The sequence below is a fragment of the Oryzias latipes genome, chromosome 22 (genome assembly GCF_053564925.1).
Source record: "Oryzias latipes strain Hd-rR chromosome 22, Olatipes_Hd-rR_3.1".
Taxonomy (NCBI): Eukaryota; Metazoa; Chordata; class Actinopteri; order Beloniformes; family Adrianichthyidae; genus Oryzias; species Oryzias latipes.
Window position 1 is genome coordinate 6415162 of NC_136258.1, and position 16986 is coordinate 6432147.

The following is a 16986-nucleotide window of genomic DNA, read 5'->3' on the forward strand; positions in this document are numbered from 1 at the left end:
AGCCATCTGAACAAAAACAATGTCTATTTTTGTGCAGTTTTGGTGAATGAAGGAGATTCCAGGTGGTTTTTGGCTGATCAGTCCTGAGGTTTTTTGTAAACCAGACTTCCGATACATGGGGGCCAGTTTAGCTCGTGCTGGTTTGCGGCGCCTTCCGTCAGTGAAACCAGGGTTCGATTCCGGGCTGCTCCCTATTCCCTCCTCCACTGCTGTGCCGGTCCCGAGCCCGGTTGGATTGAGAGGGGATTGAGAGGGTTGCGTCAGGAAGGGCATCCGGCATAAAACATTGTCAAGTTTACCATGCGACTCATCCTCGAGGGAGGGTTGTTTCGCTGTGGCGGTCCCTGATGGGAGAAGCTGAAAGTGAAAGAAGAAGACTTCCGTTTCGTATGTGGTCATTACTTGTATCATTGTTTCATTTCGCTTCAGGCAAGGATTCATGAATTAAATTCCCACAATATTCCAGTAAAAAAATGCAGTAGGTAGCCACGTTGGCGAGGTCACCATGCAAACGCCAGTCACAATCAACAAACTTTAGGATTTGTTTCCCTCCAAACAGCTTTGAAAATGATACTGGAGGAGTTATGAGGTAATAGATGAACGTCAGTTGGAGGAGTACATTTGTATACATCGTCTTCAACATTAAAGAGATCCATGGAACATTCTTCTACTGTGTCTCTGCTGCAGAGATTTGATTGCTTTTAAGCAAAAAATGAAGAAAAAAAAAACGGTGTGTGCCTCTGATAATCTTCATGCTATCTTTATATTTAGAAAAATCACATGTATCTACAAATCACATGCACTATTTTATCATTAGCTTCTACATCCATCCATCCTTTTCTTCGACCTGTGTTGCTGGAGCCTGTCCCAGCTATTGTTGGGCGAAGGCGGGGTACCACCCAAACATGACGTCAGCCTGTTGCAGGGCAATATTTTTTGACTTTGTTCAAACAAATTTCCAATTAAAAAAAAATCCCTTCTTGCTTTATGCATCAGTCTCCTGCTGATTTGTCCCATAATTCATAATCCACCTTTTGCAATACATTTCTGAGAAAGTTTGAAGGGCTTCTGTGCTTTGGCGCTTGTGATTGTTTGTGTTTGGTAATGATGCTTGGTTTTTAAATGGATTCATGAATTGTTTCCACATTTAAAATCTGTGATGTTTGAAGAGAGTTGCAGCCTGAGGAAGAGCTGGATGATGACGAAGGTCTGCTGACTGTTGGCTTCAGTTGCACACAAAGCCTCGTTTGTCTCATCTGTTCTGCTTGAACTTTATGGGCAGCAGATACTTGAAGGAGGCATCAGCATCACTGCGGTGCTTCAGAAGAGTTTCAGTGTTGTAGCAGGAGCATCATGGAGGATTTTGTTGTTGATGCAGATGTGGACGTTCGGGACCCAGATGAAAAGTCCATCATGACGTATGTGGCTCAGTTCCTGCAGTACTCCAGGGATTTTCCAGCCATGGAGGAGGAATCGCAGGTCTGTATGCAGCCTGGCAGCAGTTTCACCCCTGGTATTTGTGCATAATGAATATGCAGTGTATTATTAAAAAAAAACAACAATGATTTCAAACACTCACCTCATCTTCTTTCTGCTCTCTGCCCTGTACCTCAAATGATGCTCACAAAAGCTCTTGTTTTATCTACAAATGTGTTTTTTCTCTTCTTTTATGATTTGTTTTACTTTTTTATGCATTTATTTAGTTTTTGTGTTACTCTTTTCATTGTATGTTTAGACATTTTTTTGGAGGGGATTCTGTAATCTAAAAAAAAAAACTTGCCATTCTTTAGCTGCTTTTTGAGCTTCAGCCATTTTTTTTGCAACCATTTTTTTTTGATTTGGCAATCATTTAATAAACTTTTTTTTAAATTTGCCTTTAAGCTGATCTTTGTCGTTGTCTAACATTGCTTTGATTTTTTTTTTTAGTCGTTGAAAATTTTTCTTCCTCTGCTGCTTTTTCAGCTGATTTGGTTGAAATAGCTGTTTAGATTTGAAATGAAGCGCATGAAGTCCTGACCTTGGGCAGTGATGCTTTCTGGACAGCACAGCTGCTTCCTCTCTTCAGTCAGTCTTGCTTTTCTGTTTCTCTGCTGTTGGGACACTGGCAGACAGATCTGGATGGCTTCATCTCCCCCAGCTTTCATCTGAACCTCATAACATGTCTTTGCTTCCCCTGCTCTTCCACTCTCCTCCATGCCCTCCCATTCTGATGTAGACACAATTCCTGACTCCTCCCAAGTGTCCTTCTCCTGTCAGCCTACCAGTGCACTACACTCCTGCTGTTTCTGCTTCACCTCTTCGAAAGGTACCAGCAGCCAGACTTCCAGCCTTACTAGGAAATGAGAAAGACACAAATAAAATTGACCAATAAATAGCAAATGATGGCAAATAAACAAGCTTTCCGTGCAAAACTATATAAATGCTAATTTACCAACATTCATAAGTAACTTAATAACCTAATATGTCTAAACATTTTGGTGTTTGAACTTGAAGACAGGCCTGGAAGAACAGCTCACTGCTGTGGCTTCAGGTCACAGAAAGCAGGACGGTTCACGCTCAGTGAAACCAGTCTTTCCATCTCCATGTGTCTTTCTTGGAAATGAATGAAAGCTATGTGAAAGATTATCTAAAAAACATTTTGAAATAGGAGACGGTGCCAGCTGATCATAATCTTCATAATCTTAATTGGCAATTCTAGAGGAGAGCTGAAGTTCTGACCTCTGTTCTGGACCTCTAATCAGACAGAACAAGAGCATGAATTGGAAATTGTACTTGGGAGCACAGATGTGACAAATCTGTCAGTAAAAAATCTCTATTAGCATTTTATCAGCTGATTGGAAAGAAAAAGAAAAGAAAGTATGACCTCAGTTAAGGTGTGTTTTCTGTTTGACAAGAGAGCAAGGGTGTCATCTGCAAAGTCCCAGGTGAGCTGTCTCAGGTGAAGCTGAGAGTCCAGACTGCTCCTGTCAATCAATCACACTCAGTTGCAGTCTCTGCATTGTTTCTCACCGACACAAGTTTTTGTCGCCTCTTTTTTCCAACATTGTGTTGTAACTTCCAACTGATGTTTAAGCTCAGGTGTCTGTAACCTGAGCCTCTGGAGCCACATGCAGATCTTTTTACTCTCCATTGTGGCTCTCTGGTTAAAGAAAATAAAAGGTTTAGATTTTAAAAACTGTATAGTAAGAAGTTAGTAAATAAAGTTCAAAAGAGGAAACCAACTCAAACTTTATGAACTCATTCACAGACAGTTGAAGGACAAGTCAAACCAAAATATTTTGGCTGATTTTTGTGCCTTTTTTATCACAGAAAATCAATTAGAGGAAAGTGAGCTCAACCAAAAAGGCCCACCAAGTTATAAAAAAAGGTTATTCTTAAACAAACTATTGGATTTTAAGTGCTCCTTATGGTTCAGCAAACACGGTGTAGATCACTTTTGGCTTGTTAGATTTACACATTTTTTGGAAATTGGTAAAATAAACTGGATTTTTATTTGATTACTGCTGACATTAAAGTAGCTGCTGTTTGCTGCATTAAGATAATCCTATGTGACACTGGCTAGGCTAGGGTGTTTTATTTTGAAAGCAAGTCACATAAAGTTGTAAAGTATATCATATTTACAAAAAAAGGCTATTTCTCTTTATGTTTTGTTTATGCCCAAAAACAACTATTCCTGTAAATTTATTAATAACAATAACACAAAAAGAAGTCAGTGTTTTATTTTTCTAGAAAGTGAGACTTTGTGGCTCCTATTGGTTGTTGAATGAATCCGCATGGCTCTGTTGGAGGAAGCAGACTCCTGTTTTAGCATGAAGACCCACTCTGATGAAAATCACGCTTTCAAGATGTTCTTGTGCCATTTTTCTAATGATGAAGAACGGATATCAAGACAATCGAGCGGTAATTGCATTTCTGAGTGTGTCTTTGTACAAATAGTTGTGAGTCAGAAGCAGGTGAAAAAATGATGCAGTGTTTGTGACGTCGATTAGACGCTGGGTGGGCCACGAGCTCCCTGCTCCAAGTTCTCAGCGATAGCAAGTGGCGGGCAGGTTGCTCCACGTCAAGAGCTCCGCCCACTCCTCAGAGGCGAATTTCTAATGAACTTCTGCCGCTCTGCAGAAACTACGTCCTAGAAAATGACACATATTTTAAAATTTTATTTTAAAAATGGCATAATCAAAATTAAAAGAACGCATTAAAGGAACGCATTGAAAATAGATCAAAATATTATCGTCTTCAACACTGTGAAGCTGAAATCCTTCTTTTTCCTGTTTCACATCAGGCCACACCTGACCGTAAGGCGAAGGAGGTGACTTGCTGGCTGGGTCAGGCCTACGATGAGCTGCTGGAGGGGTGGGACTCCACGGAGGGGGAGAGCTACTCTGAGAGATACCATGTATGTTTCTCTTAATACCAATTCATTTCTTGTTGAATTTTTCAGTGTTAGTCATCACACTTTGAAAAAGGACCAGGTCCCAAATCCAGGAAAAAACGGAACCATTCTGATCTTCCTCAGGTGTTTCAGACCTTCCTGGTCTCCTTCAATGAACAGCGACGACCCATCATGCCTTTACTGACTGCAATGAGAAGATCTGCTACACTGAGTGAGGAGCAGCGGGCTCTCAGGGAGGCATGGGATGCCCTGAGTGAAAAGGTTCAGCCCTTTTTTCACTACAGAAAAATATTAAAATCAGATTACTAGTGTTGATACTTAATGAACGATGGGAAAAAAAACAGAACAAATAACAGGAGAAACAATATTTACCAAATTTTGAAACATGTAAAGACTCCCCCGCTGAACTTATGGTTTATTCTGCCCAAACCTGGCTCCTGTGACAGAGCTGTGGTAGTTGGAGGGCTCTTCAGTCTCTTAAGCCTCAGTCACAACAGATAGATATGGGCCGTCTGCAGGCAAAAAAATAGCAAACATGTACCTGTACGCATCTGGCCTGCACAAAATATCAAGGTGGTACATCTCTAGGTGAAACCCGTAGCGAGAAAATGTTTAAGCACAGTTTTTTCTACTGCCATATTGCAGGAGACAGATTGTAGTTATTTTTTAACTCCCCAAATCGTGTGCACTGCCCGTTAGTGCTGTTCATGTAAGAAATGTGCATCCCTTGCAGCCTGACTTTTATAAATGAGGAAATTAGACAATCCGAGTGTAGTTTTTTATGTGGACGTTCTACAGGTGTCCTATGTATCACGTGCACATCCATGCATGCAGCATTAAGCCAGGGTGTGAGGACACTGAATGACAGCTTCACCAGTACATCACAAGTGCAATGTTATCCTTCTTGATACACTTACCACACGCACAACAGTGGTACGTTCCATTTTCATGTCACCCCTCGAGGTGGCTGCACGAGCCTCAGGTAAAGACTATAAGAAACACCTGCGCTCCCCCTAAGATGCTGCTGCTTCTGTCTACGACCCGGTATGGGCCCAGACAACCCAAAAACCTGCAGTACTTTTACGGGTGGTGGATGCAATTACGGTTTTAGTTATTGCTCCTGTTCTGAACAGAGATGACCTGACTTGTTATCTGGAGTCCCTTTTCATCCTTGAGTTTATGCCATGTCCCCTTTTCTCTTTTAATATACATTAAGCTACGGGAATATAGGATGGAGTTGGACATGAGTCTTCCAGTCCCCCTGGACATGGTGGGCAGCTGGCTGTTAAGAACTGAGGCGGCATTGGTGGAGGAGCAAGGCGAGCCTCAGGACCACGGCCGAGCAGCTGATGAGGCTCGAGAGAAGCAGGAGCTGCTCAGGGTAAGCTCTCAAACCCACATCGGTGAATCTGAAGCAGCTTTTTCTTTTGACACAGAACCACAGAGTCAGAGCACCCACTGATCTCCACTGATCTCCACTGATCTCCACAAGATGAACCGTTTAGTGTCTTCAAATCTGGACGTTTCTTAGCGGGTTCCTGCTAATATGTACATAAACATGTGCTTTCTGTCCAATCTTACAGGTTTGCCTGGAGGAGATGCCCCAGCAGATGAAGACCTTCCAGTCTTTCAAAAACATGGATGAGTATGGGAATATGATGGTTCCCTCTGAAAAGATGGATGAGCTGAAGAGAAGGTGTGTTTACTGATGTGTGTGCAACGATCAGATCTTAAGAGTGCAGGCAGAGTAGAGAGGACTCACCAATTCATGTGCATGTGGTGAATGAAAACCTGTGGAGTTTGACCTCTGATGCAGCAGCTGCTTTTTCAGGTCATCCACATTTCAGTTTTATTTATTTTTTATGTGTTCCAGATTCACCAGTGTCAGAGTGACGGCTAAGTACCATGGGATCAAGCTGGAGTACCGCGAGCACCGGCACACAGTTTTGGATCTGCTGGGGCAGATCAGGACAAAGCTGCACATCTGGAAGAAGCCTTTCATCTCTTCAGAGGCCGTCAGGGTGCTGATGCAAGAATGGCATGTGAGTAAGCCCCATGTTGTTAAGGTGAAGCGGAGGGAGAAACAGATCATGGAGACACCAACGACTGTCCATGGAGTGGGTCACCCACGGAACTGATGAAGGATGATTATGTGCCGTGATAGCTTTTGATTAGGTTGAGTAGAAGACTGCTGTAAACAGGTCTTAATAAATTGTTCAATGCCATTCATAAATTACAGGCTTTTAGATGGAAGCGTTTCAGATGGGTGAAGGTCAGCGCTCTCCTTTCAGTACTTTTTTGCCTTCACAAAACTCTAAACAAAGCAAAACAGCAAATGAAGTTTAGGCTTCATCTCTTTTTTGTACAGCAAAATGAGTCTATATAAATGAACCCCAAGGCAGTAGTTTGTCTTGTAAAAAGGTTTTGACTTTTTTATTTTGGTTGTTTTGAACAATTTCTCCTTTGTTAGGCAAATTGCACATGTAGTGGAGCTGGTTCTTGAACTAATTGTGCATTTTGTGGTACAAGCACCAAATCTGGCATGGATGTACTTTAGGATAACATCTTTCAGAAAAACACTTAGCCACGAGAAAATCCAAGATTTATATATGTATATGTAATATGCATAAATAATATCTGTCTGTCTGCCTGTCTGTCTGCCTGTCTGTCTGTCTGTCTGTCTGTCTGTCTGTCTGTCTGTCTGTCTGTATAATAGTATTCTGTGGGTACCCCTCAATTTTAAATACTACATTTGCGCACAAACAACACATTAGTGAAACTGGTGCAAATACTGATGAAATATTCTTGTTAAAAAAAAACGAGTGTATGGCCACCATCTTGGTTTTTTTAGTGGCTCACGTGCTTTTCTGAAGGAGGGGATCCTAAGGTTTGTTGCTTGTACCACACAATGCACAATTTGTCTGAAATATCAACCTACCGTAACTGGCTCTTCTAAAAATAATAAAGCCAAAACTAAGGAAACGATTCCTAACGAAGTGTGAAGGCTTGTCATGTGACAAACATTCCATGAACATATTACCCTCTGGTTTTTCTTACTGCTGTAAATTGAATCTTGTTTTAAACAACACAGGAGATAGTAAATGTCCAGGAGATACCGTCTATGTTGGAAAGTGCTCTCCAGAAGCTGAAGCTGATTTCTGAAAAATATTCCAGCAAATCTGCCCTTGGTAAGTTAGCGCTTCCTGACCTGGACTGTGAATCCATGGGATTGAGCTTGATGGATGTGGGTCTTTGTCTCCAGCTGCAGATTATCATCAGGTCAGTCAGCAGGTGAAGCAGCTGGAGGAGGAAACGGCTGCAGTTTTAAGGGAAGTGCCAGCTATTCGGAGCACCATGGGCCAGGTGCTGTCATCCTGGGACTCATACAATGACACCCTCAGCTCCTTCCAGGCTTGGCTTGAACAGATCTCTGTGACGCGAAGCTACAGCAGCAGACCTTTGGTATGATTGACACCGGAACAGGGCGACAAGACTGGCTTTGCTGTGCTGAGCCACCCCATCTGTGAAGCACACAAATATGTGAACTATCCATACTTATAAACGTTTTGGGGTTTGTGTTTAAGGTGGGATCAGACTCTGTAGCTAAGTGGACTGCACAACATTCTGGGCTGAATGAGTTAGGCGGCTTCCTGATGGGATCAACAGACCCTCAGTGCAGCAGAATTCTGGCAGAAGAGCTGCGAAAACTCAATCTTCAGTGGGCAGAGTTCCTCAACACAGACCTTCCTGTGAGTTTGGTAAACCCCTTTTGCTTCACACACTTTAGATCCAGCTGAAACCAGAGAAAAATCAGTTCTACTGAAGCATTTTGTGTGTTAAAACTCTGACATCTCTCAATTGGTTCAAATTTTTAACAGAAAACTCAACCGTTGAGGTGTTCCTACTTGTGGAAGACTCGTAGAAGTCTAACAGTGGGGACAGAGATGTTCTACTGTATTAGTATTAGTATTGAGATGAGCAGAGAAATCTGAGGATGTGAGCAGGAATAGTGATATGGCATAACCAAAAAGTATGTTAAAGAGAGGGTTAGAGGGTTTCAACTGACATCTTTGCACATTAACGGCAGAAACACTTAGCGATTGTCACGCCTGTATCTCGAAAGACCGAAATTTCATCTGTGAACAATGGGCAGATTGTACTGGATGTCAGTGTGACACGGCCCTCTGGAGAACATGTAGTGAGTTTTTAGTCTGATTATCAAGTATAAGTAACTGTCAGCAGGAAAAATATTACCTCCAACCAGCAGGTATCACACACACATCCCTTTTCCTAGCATTGTGCCTCTTTTCCAGGACGGTGCCACTGAGTCTGCTGTAGATCACACTAATGCACAGAACCTGCAAGTTCTGATCCGAGAAGCTACTCTGATTCTGAAAAAGCCTCTGGAGGTATTGGCAGGTCCTTTACGCACCTACAGGAAAAGACTACAGGTCGGTTCATCACGCTGGTCACTCCTTCAAAGAGCCTTAAACCTTTTGTCACATTTTTTATTACAAATTTTGTCTCTTGAAACAAACTTTCTTAATTTTGTCAATTTTTTTTTTAGTTCATTATGAAGGAGATAAAAGATGTTGATTTGGAGCTTTTGAGTCCTTCCCTAGAGTTTCCGTCTGAACAGCTACAGAAAGTGAAGCTTGCAACACCTGAAGTACGACATATTAAATATGATCTGACAACAGTATTCGGTATCTTACAGCACTATTTTTTCTGATGGAAAATAAAATGCATTACTGTCAACAGATAGTGCAGACCCTGTTGGAGGCAGAGCAGGTGTGTGCGGAGCTGCAAGTTTGTGTCTCTGGGCTGGACAGTAGGCTGGCTGAGCTCCTGCACTGGGAAACTGAAGCCAGGGAGCTCCATCGGGTCCTGACGGCTTCTGATCGACAAATAAAGCAGCAAGGCCAGGACCCAAGAGCAAGGGTACAAGAACCCCGATGAAAAAGGGGTTTTCTGACCCCTCCAAGGCCTCTTTGAAGGCACAGTTTTTAACGGTGATGATCATTTCAAATCCACCTGACTTTAATTTGTTTCAACTGTTTTGTTCAGGCCACTATTTCCCGGGGACTGCAACTAGAGGGGCAGGTGGTCACAGAAGAGCAGGACCTTCAGGTTTTAGTGATGACGAGCCAAAAGAACTCCCCCATCCAGTACATCCATGCCACAACCCTCCACGACAGAGTGCAGGCAACTGTTGCTCAGTCACAGGCTAGTCATAGTTTTGTTCGTCTATCTTTTTAGTGTAAAGAAGTTAAAATAATTCAAATCCTAGAAAAAAACTAACATGCATTTTGGTCATTTGATCAGGCAATGATTAAAAATGCTTAACAATACAGAAAAATATATTCTGTTTCTAACTTTGCCAATATGTGTAACTTGAACACCAGGAAGCAATAGGCATGCTCAGCAGCCTGGGTGCCAGAAGGGACAGAAGCAGGAGTCCTCCGGAGGTACCCCCTCCCTCAAAGATCTTCATCCAGACTAAAGGAAAAGGTCAACAACTAAATGAGCCAACTCAACATCTGAAGATCAACACTCTCCCAGCTCACTCCAGTGATACATTAGTGCCAAGTATAGTGGTGCAGGAGTATAGAGAGGAAACAATGAAATCCCCTCCATTGCTTTTTAACCCCGAAGAAGGTGTGACAGCTTCACCACCACAGAGCCAGATGAATACTCGCTCTGAGACCTCTGCAGAAGCTCAGGAACAAGACCATACACTGCAGCTGCAAGACCAGAACACACGAAACGTAAATGAAGATTTCAAACAAGAGACACAGACTCTGAAACAAAAACCAGCCGAAGAACAAGTTACAAAGGTAGACCGACAGCAGGTGGAGCAGAGTTGCAAAGAAGCCGGTCTGTTTCAGGATCAGCAGGTGCAAGAGCTAAAAACCTCAAATCAGAAAACAGCTGCAAAGAAAGCATCAATGAGCACAAAGGAGCTTCAGAGCCGAAAGATTCAAGCCATGAAAAACCGACCCTGGCTTCAAAAAGCAGCTTCAGGACAACAGAGAACTCAAAGCTCAAAACAAGAGTCTGCTTCGAGTCCAGGTGAAACTAGAAAGCACCAGGATTCGACTAAGCAGACACAGCAGCGCAAAGAAGAGCAGCAAAGGCAAACGCATCCTCCTCCAAGGGTGAAACAGCAAAAGGAAAAACTGCAACAAGAAAAGGAGCAACAACAGAAAAACCCTAAACTGCAGTCGGGTGTAAGAGAAGCCACCAAGGCTAAACTCCAGAGTGTGAGCAAGGCTCAGCCTAATTCACGAGTAAAACCATCCCAATCTAGTTCTGCGTCAAAGCCCCAGTCAGCTGTTCAGCCACTAGGACAGCCCAACTCCTCTAAAGACAACCAGCCAGCAGTAACCATGCAACTCACTGAGATGAGAGAAAATCAACCACAAACACCACATCTTCCACAGCCACAGGATTCCCTGAAGGTGCAGTTAATGACCCAGCCACCAACGCAACTAAACCTCCCGCCTGGGGCTCAGCTTCAGCCTGTCTCTGCTGGACGTGAGCCGCCAGCGCAGCCGCAGGGTCCAGCCCACGCTCCTGCATTTGCTCAACTTCAGACATGGCCTCAGATACCCTCATCTCCCCAAGCACACATCCAAACCCCCGTTCCATCACATGTTCAGCTTCGTAGTCATCCGCAGACATGGGCCCCTGTCAGGCCCCCTTCCCCAAAACCCCTTACACATGTTCATTCTGAAGGCCATGTTCAGTCATTTCACGTGGCTCAAAACTTCCCAGTAGCTGGTTCTCATGTGAATCTTCAGGCCAGCTTTCAGCATCAGACCCAACCTCAGCTGATGAGTCAGTCTCAGGTTCAAGTCTGTCCTCCATCCATGGGTCATTCTCAGGGACCTTCAGAGACCCGGGGTCAAGCCTACGTAAAACCCAGCACGGCCTTTTCTCAACCAGAGGCCAAACCACATCAGATCCAACCACTGCCTAACCTCCAGATCCAAGAACGTCCTACAGACCATCGGCCTCTTCATTCAGTGACTGGCCCTGTGGGGCAGTGGTCCACTCATGCCAACACCCCACCTCCACAGCAAGGACTTAATCCACAGGGACAAATGCAGGTTTGGACTCAAGTCAAAGCCTCACCTTCAATGTGTGTCCAGGGTCCTCAGGCTGCAGCCCAACACCAGCTTTACCCCCAGGCTCAGATTTCATCACAGCAATGGGCTGAAAAACAGCAGCAGCATAATATACCCATTTCACAACAAAGGCATCCTGGCCCCCAGCCATACTCTCAGCAAAGCACTGCACATTCTCAAACATTTGCAGCAGCTTCACAGCAATGGCCCAAGCAAGCCCTTCAGGTCAACCCCAATGAGTACTCCCACATGGGGGCTTTTTATGGGCAACCACCAATACATCCCCAAATGCTTTCACAGACTTGGACCCAAACACAGCCCCCAAACCTCTCCCAGGGTACCATGTCACAACCCCCCCAAATGGGAGCTTATAATGTCCTTCAGAAAGATCAAGGACTTTCTCCCCCACAGAGTGGGGTTCAGGGGATGCCACAAGTACGTCACCAGCCTGAAGTTCAGCACTTTTTACCGGTTCAGTGTCAGCCCCAAACTCAGCAATATCCTCAGTCTCAAATGCAAATCCAGTCAAAACCATCAGATCCGCTTCATAGTCCATTTACGTCAATGCCCCAACTTCAAGCAAGGATCCAGACGCAGCTTTTGCTGCCGACTAAACCAGGACATCAGGGTCCTTCTCCTTCTCTGCTCCAGAAGCCCACTCCACATTCCCAACTGTCCCAACCTACTCTTCAGCCATCAAATCAGCCAAAACCTCTGCTAAAAAGTGATGCATCTCCTCAGGCAAAACCTCTGGTCCAGTTACCCCCACCGGCAGAACTGGAACCAACTTCTATACCACAGATTCAGACACAAATCCAAAACTGGAATGAATTTCTGCTGCAGTCTCAAGTCCAGATGCCAGGAAAATACATGGCTTCACCTCCTAACAAACCAGAGGCCGAAGTGCTGCAACAAGTCAGAGTACAGGCTAAGGCCGAAGGTCACCCATCTACTCAACCTACACTTGAGTCAGTTAGACAGGTGCCCAAGCAAAGGGCCTTGACAAAATCAGAGGTTGAAGCCACACCTCAGTCCCCAGTGCAACCTGGGGCTACATCACAACTTGAAGTTCAATCACTACCTGGAACCACAGCTGAGTCCCAAATACAAGCTGAGACCCAAACAGTGACACGACCCAAACCCCAGGACCATCAGCCACTGCAGAACCAGCATCAGACTCAAACAACAGGACAGGTGAAGGTCCAATTCCCTCCAGAGACCAGAGCAGATCCGATTCTTTCTCAATCAAAATCTCAAAGTGAACATAGTGTGCGGCCCAGATCTCAACAGCCCCAGGCTAGTCCCCCTCTTAAGGTCAATATGCCGTCTAAGATCCAGGCTGAATCAGCAGACTTCCAGAAAGCTCCAGCTCTGGCTCAAGCCCCTCCCCAGGCCTACACAGAGGCCTACAGCAGAGCCCAAGCGCTGGCCAGGAACGGCTTTGAGGAGGCCAAACGCTGCCTGCAGACGCACATCCTGGACATCATCAATGTCTTCCAAGAGAAAAGTTTGCCCGCTGAGCAATCATCAGTCAAACAGGTAAATGGAAACAGTGGTGATGATGAATTTGATGATTATCCATAATCAGTAATTTCAACAAAACTGCCTGGAATACTTTATTATGTGGTATAGAGTACAAATAAACAATTGAAGTGTGTTTTTATGGAAGTTGTTCTACTTATGAATAGGTTTTTCTCCTCATAGTGACTTAGCAGGTTAGTCGGCAGGGTTTGGAACCTGCTACCTGTGCAGTTTAACTATTTTTGCTTCTCACAGTTTATCAATCAGATTTTTATTTCTAGTTTTAGTGGTTGGAGTGTTTAGTGACACAGCTAATTCTATGTTGCTGCCAAATAAAAGGTTTAGGTTGGACACATTTTGCTATTTGGTTTCCTTGTTTCCCAATCTCTTTTGAGCCTTGGATTTCCAAAACTGCTTCAGCTTCTGGAGAGTTTAATATACCCTCCCATTTCTCTTTAAAGAACCTTTATCATGCTTTTCTTAAGCCATTAAGAGTAAACTATATCCATGTATATGATCATAGATTACCTTTGGCACACTAAAAAAAGATGCTTTTGATGAATATTAGTTATTTTCAGGGCTCATTTTCCTAGCTGGAAGTAAGACGACTTGAACTTTTTCGCTCCTTGTGGGTGTCGCCCTATTTCATGATGTCAACCTAGAGCCTCTGCAGCGTGTCTGCGTCTCGCCCACGAAAAACAAACATCATCTGAACTTTTACAAAGATGGATGTGCAGATTGTGCAAATAAATTAAAAGCGTTTAGCCGATCACCAATAGCTCAGCTGATAAAGTGTGTGTCTGTTAACCTGGAGGCGGGGCTGGCAGCACAGACTCTTCCTGGAAGGGGCTGTCCCTCACTTTGTGATGTCACAATGTGAGATCCTGCTCATTTTTGTGGATTGGGAGCGTCTGATGCTCAGAGAGCAGAGTTTTAGAGGAATTCTAAGAAATAGGTGAATGGATCAAAATACCATTTGTTTTTGTTTTTTGTTTTGTTTGTGAGTAATGAACCTTATAATACATTTAAAAGATCTAAAAGTTGATTTTGCATGATATAGACCCTTCAAGTAGTTTTGCTTTTTTGTCACACTGCAAAAGCTGAACCTTAAAGTCCAAAGTTGGTTTCAAGAAATATTGCCGTGTTTTCTGTCTTGTAATAAAAATATTTTTATCAAGAAAGATTGTCGGCAGCATAATAATCATAAGAAAATGACTTAGTGACTAGGATTTTTGTCTTATAATAAACATTTTGTAAGCCAATTTTATAATCCAATTGGCTATTTATTTATTTGTTTATTTATTTTTGCCTATTTAAAGAAAATTATTTCCATTTTAAGAACTTTTGCCTTTTTCTAGGGGCTTGTTTTTGCAGTGCAGTGACATTTTTATTTTATTTTGATGGGGTTTATTATTATTATTTTTCTCAATTGTTTTTATCTAATTTGATCCCTTTTCTCTTTCTCCTTTGAGCTTTGTTTTTATTTGTATGTTCGTTATTTCATGTATTTACAGCTATCTACACAATTAGGGCTAATCAGCCATTTGTATTCCAGTTGGGGTTTGGGACAGTGGAACGTGTTTTTTCAGCTTTTTCAGTATCATAGGCCCACAACAGACCAAATGTTCAATGACCCCACTGACCTGTCTTCACCTTTACACCCACAATGGTTGTGAGTTACCTCAGATTGTGGAGGAGATTATTGATTAACAGCAGCAGTTACTTGTCTACTGCTTGTCAGCCTCCAGATGTCTTACAGCACTACCTGATGCCGTTCTTTGTTGTCAACTTTTGGCTCAGAATGTCATTTCAACTGTCTGCTAATGTTACTCATGAATTCTTTTGTCTTTTTAATTTTAATTTTAAAGTCACTTCATTTTTATTTGTGTATCTTCATTTAGGAGACATTGAAGCCTCTTGATCCGGAGCTGCTGGAGGAGTTCCTGAGAGCAGCTGAAGGCATGGAGGCGTTCTGCACACCTTCTCAGCTCAGAGACATGGAGCTCTTCACCCAGTCTGTCCGCACACAGTGGGAGGTAATGAAGCATTGATGTGCATGAGTGCTGCTAAAGTTGTTGTTTTACCTTTGCACTACAAAGTAGCGTTCTTTATTTGAAAGGACCTTATATACGTGACCTTATATCCAGAGTTATCAAACATTGTTCAGGTTGTTTCATGTGCTATAAAAAGCTGATTTTTTAGGCTTTTCTCTGCAAAAACAGAGACACATTTTAATGCAGCAGCCCTGCAGCCCAAGCTCCTGGAAAAAAAATGAAGCTCAGGTAGACAAAGGTATCAAGTAAATGTCTGAGGGAGCTCTGAGGGCCGTTTTGCAGCTTTAATCTGTCTGGTTTTCCAGGATGACTTCCTACTTTTTGGTTTTTCTACAGGGTTGGGGTCTGTCATAGGGGGTCAGAGTGTCTCTGTTTTTGCAGTGATGTGTGTGAAGAAAGAACAGTAATGATCCTGATCAGACAGCGTATAGTCTACATGACATTTGTGTGTCTCTGTGCAATAAGTCTATTTTTGATGCATTTTAATTTTGCTTTGTTCAGGAGAAAAATTAAAAATAAAATTAAAATAAAAAAGCAAAACACATTACAGATTGTAATCTTTTTACCTTAGAAAACCTACGGAATACAGATGCTAAAACCTGAAACTTGTGTCAATGTCCATCAGGCTTGCTTCTCAGCAGACTTTGTGGGGGCAGGAAAGGATCTGGCAGCCCTGAGGATGCTGTGTGACACCCTGAGCCCGGAGGACGCCCACCGGCTTCCTCAAAGCCAGCTCATGGAGTGTGAGAAGAGGCTGGCTGCCATCCAGCATCAGTTCAGTGGAGACCAAGACCAAACCCAGCTAGACTCAAGGTGAAAAACCTGTGGAGCACGAGGCGGAAGTGAAGGCCGAAAGCACGGACTCTGAACAATGAGCTTGAATTTTGTTTAGCAGGGTTCCTCAGACATTCAGCGATGATTTGAGCTCACAGAAGGAGCTAAGGAAGACAAGTGAGAAACATCAGGTCTCAGCTGAGGTGAGAGTCCAGAACGTTTCTGCGGCTTTAGCTTTCACAGGAGACTTCTCCTGCACTCATCCACAATGAAACTCTGATTCTTTAAGGTGACTGAGGTGTCTGCTGACGAGACAGAGGGGGCGGAGAAGCAGGTCTCTGCCGAGGCAGCCAGAAAAGAGGCTTTTGAAAGGTAAAGTGAATCTGTAGGCTCATGAAGTGCACAAACAAAGACATTTAATGTTGTTTTGTTGATTAAATCTTTAGATATGAAAACTCTAAAAGGACCCTTCAAGCCCAACTGGGTAAAAATGAACAGAGTTTGCAAGATGTTCCTTCTGATTCGGTTTCTCTGAAGGGCCTGCACACTCGCCTCCAAGAAATACAGGTACGGCTGACCATACCCAACAGGGAGACTGGTGCTGAGCTTTGTAGGAAAAAGACAGTCTGTCTGTCTCTTACCTCACCTCACTCTTCTTCAGGTCATTGAAGGTTTGCAGACATGTGGGGTTGGAAGCCCATGCGTTTGAACCAACCATCATTGACTGTATATGAGAAATGGACCGAAGGAGTGTGACGTCACGTCATCCATAGAAAATGACTTACTTTAACTAAATGGGTCAATCCAGTTGCCATTTTTCACGATATCGCCAGATGGCGTCAGTAAGCTGTGAATAATCCATGTCTGTCTGAGTCGGTGTTCCTATGGCAACCATACTCACCAATCAGGAGGTAGCTTGTTGAAAGTCCACACCCTACTAGAAAGCGGGATACGTGAAATCTGTAAATCAAACATCTGGAACGTTGGAGATGAGACCGCCTGATTGGTCAGTTTATAACTTGGTGAACTTGCACTACAGAAGAAAATATTTAAAAAAAAGAAGAGTATTATCAACAGCATGTTAGCACAGAGCAAGAATAGTTATTGTGACTAA

At 43.3% G+C, this 16986-nt stretch overlaps 2 protein-coding genes across 4 annotated transcripts in view; both read left to right on the forward strand.

The window, feature by feature from the left end:
* Window positions 1-9652, forward strand: part of LOC144989179 (nesprin-2-like) — a 32654-nt gene extending 23002 nt beyond the window's left edge. The window contains exons 9-22 of the mRNA XM_078941355.1: window positions 1379-1479; window positions 2216-2305; window positions 4283-4396; window positions 4517-4654; window positions 5610-5774; window positions 5977-6089; window positions 6267-6435; window positions 7485-7581; window positions 7656-7855; window positions 7978-8142; window positions 8707-8844; window positions 8961-9062; window positions 9155-9334; window positions 9461-9652. Of these exons, the coding sequence (XP_078797481.1) occupies window positions 1379-1479; window positions 2216-2305; window positions 4283-4396; window positions 4517-4654; window positions 5610-5774; window positions 5977-6089; window positions 6267-6435; window positions 7485-7581; window positions 7656-7855; window positions 7978-8142; window positions 8707-8844; window positions 8961-9062; window positions 9155-9334; window positions 9461-9652 (1964 nt within the window). The remainder of the gene's footprint in view (window positions 1-1378; window positions 1480-2215; window positions 2306-4282; window positions 4397-4516; window positions 4655-5609; window positions 5775-5976; window positions 6090-6266; window positions 6436-7484; window positions 7582-7655; window positions 7856-7977; window positions 8143-8706; window positions 8845-8960; window positions 9063-9154; window positions 9335-9460) is intronic.
* Window positions 9653-9786: 134 nt separating this feature from the next.
* Window positions 9787-16986, forward strand: part of syne2b (spectrin repeat containing, nuclear envelope 2b) — a 129444-nt gene continuing 122244 nt past the window's right edge. For 2 of the 3 annotated variants that reach the window (XM_023951859.2, XM_078940799.1), the window contains exons 1-6: window positions 9787-13062; window positions 14946-15080; window positions 15724-15911; window positions 15991-16075; window positions 16162-16244; window positions 16319-16439. In XM_023951859.2, coding sequence (XP_023807627.2) covers window positions 9811-13062; window positions 14946-15080; window positions 15724-15911; window positions 15991-16075; window positions 16162-16244; window positions 16319-16439 — 3864 coding nt within the window. In that variant the 5' untranslated portion in view covers window positions 9787-9810. The remainder of the gene's footprint in view (window positions 13063-14945; window positions 15081-15723; window positions 15912-15990; window positions 16076-16161; window positions 16245-16318; window positions 16440-16986) is intronic. The other variant, XM_078940797.1, reaches the window with a different exon arrangement.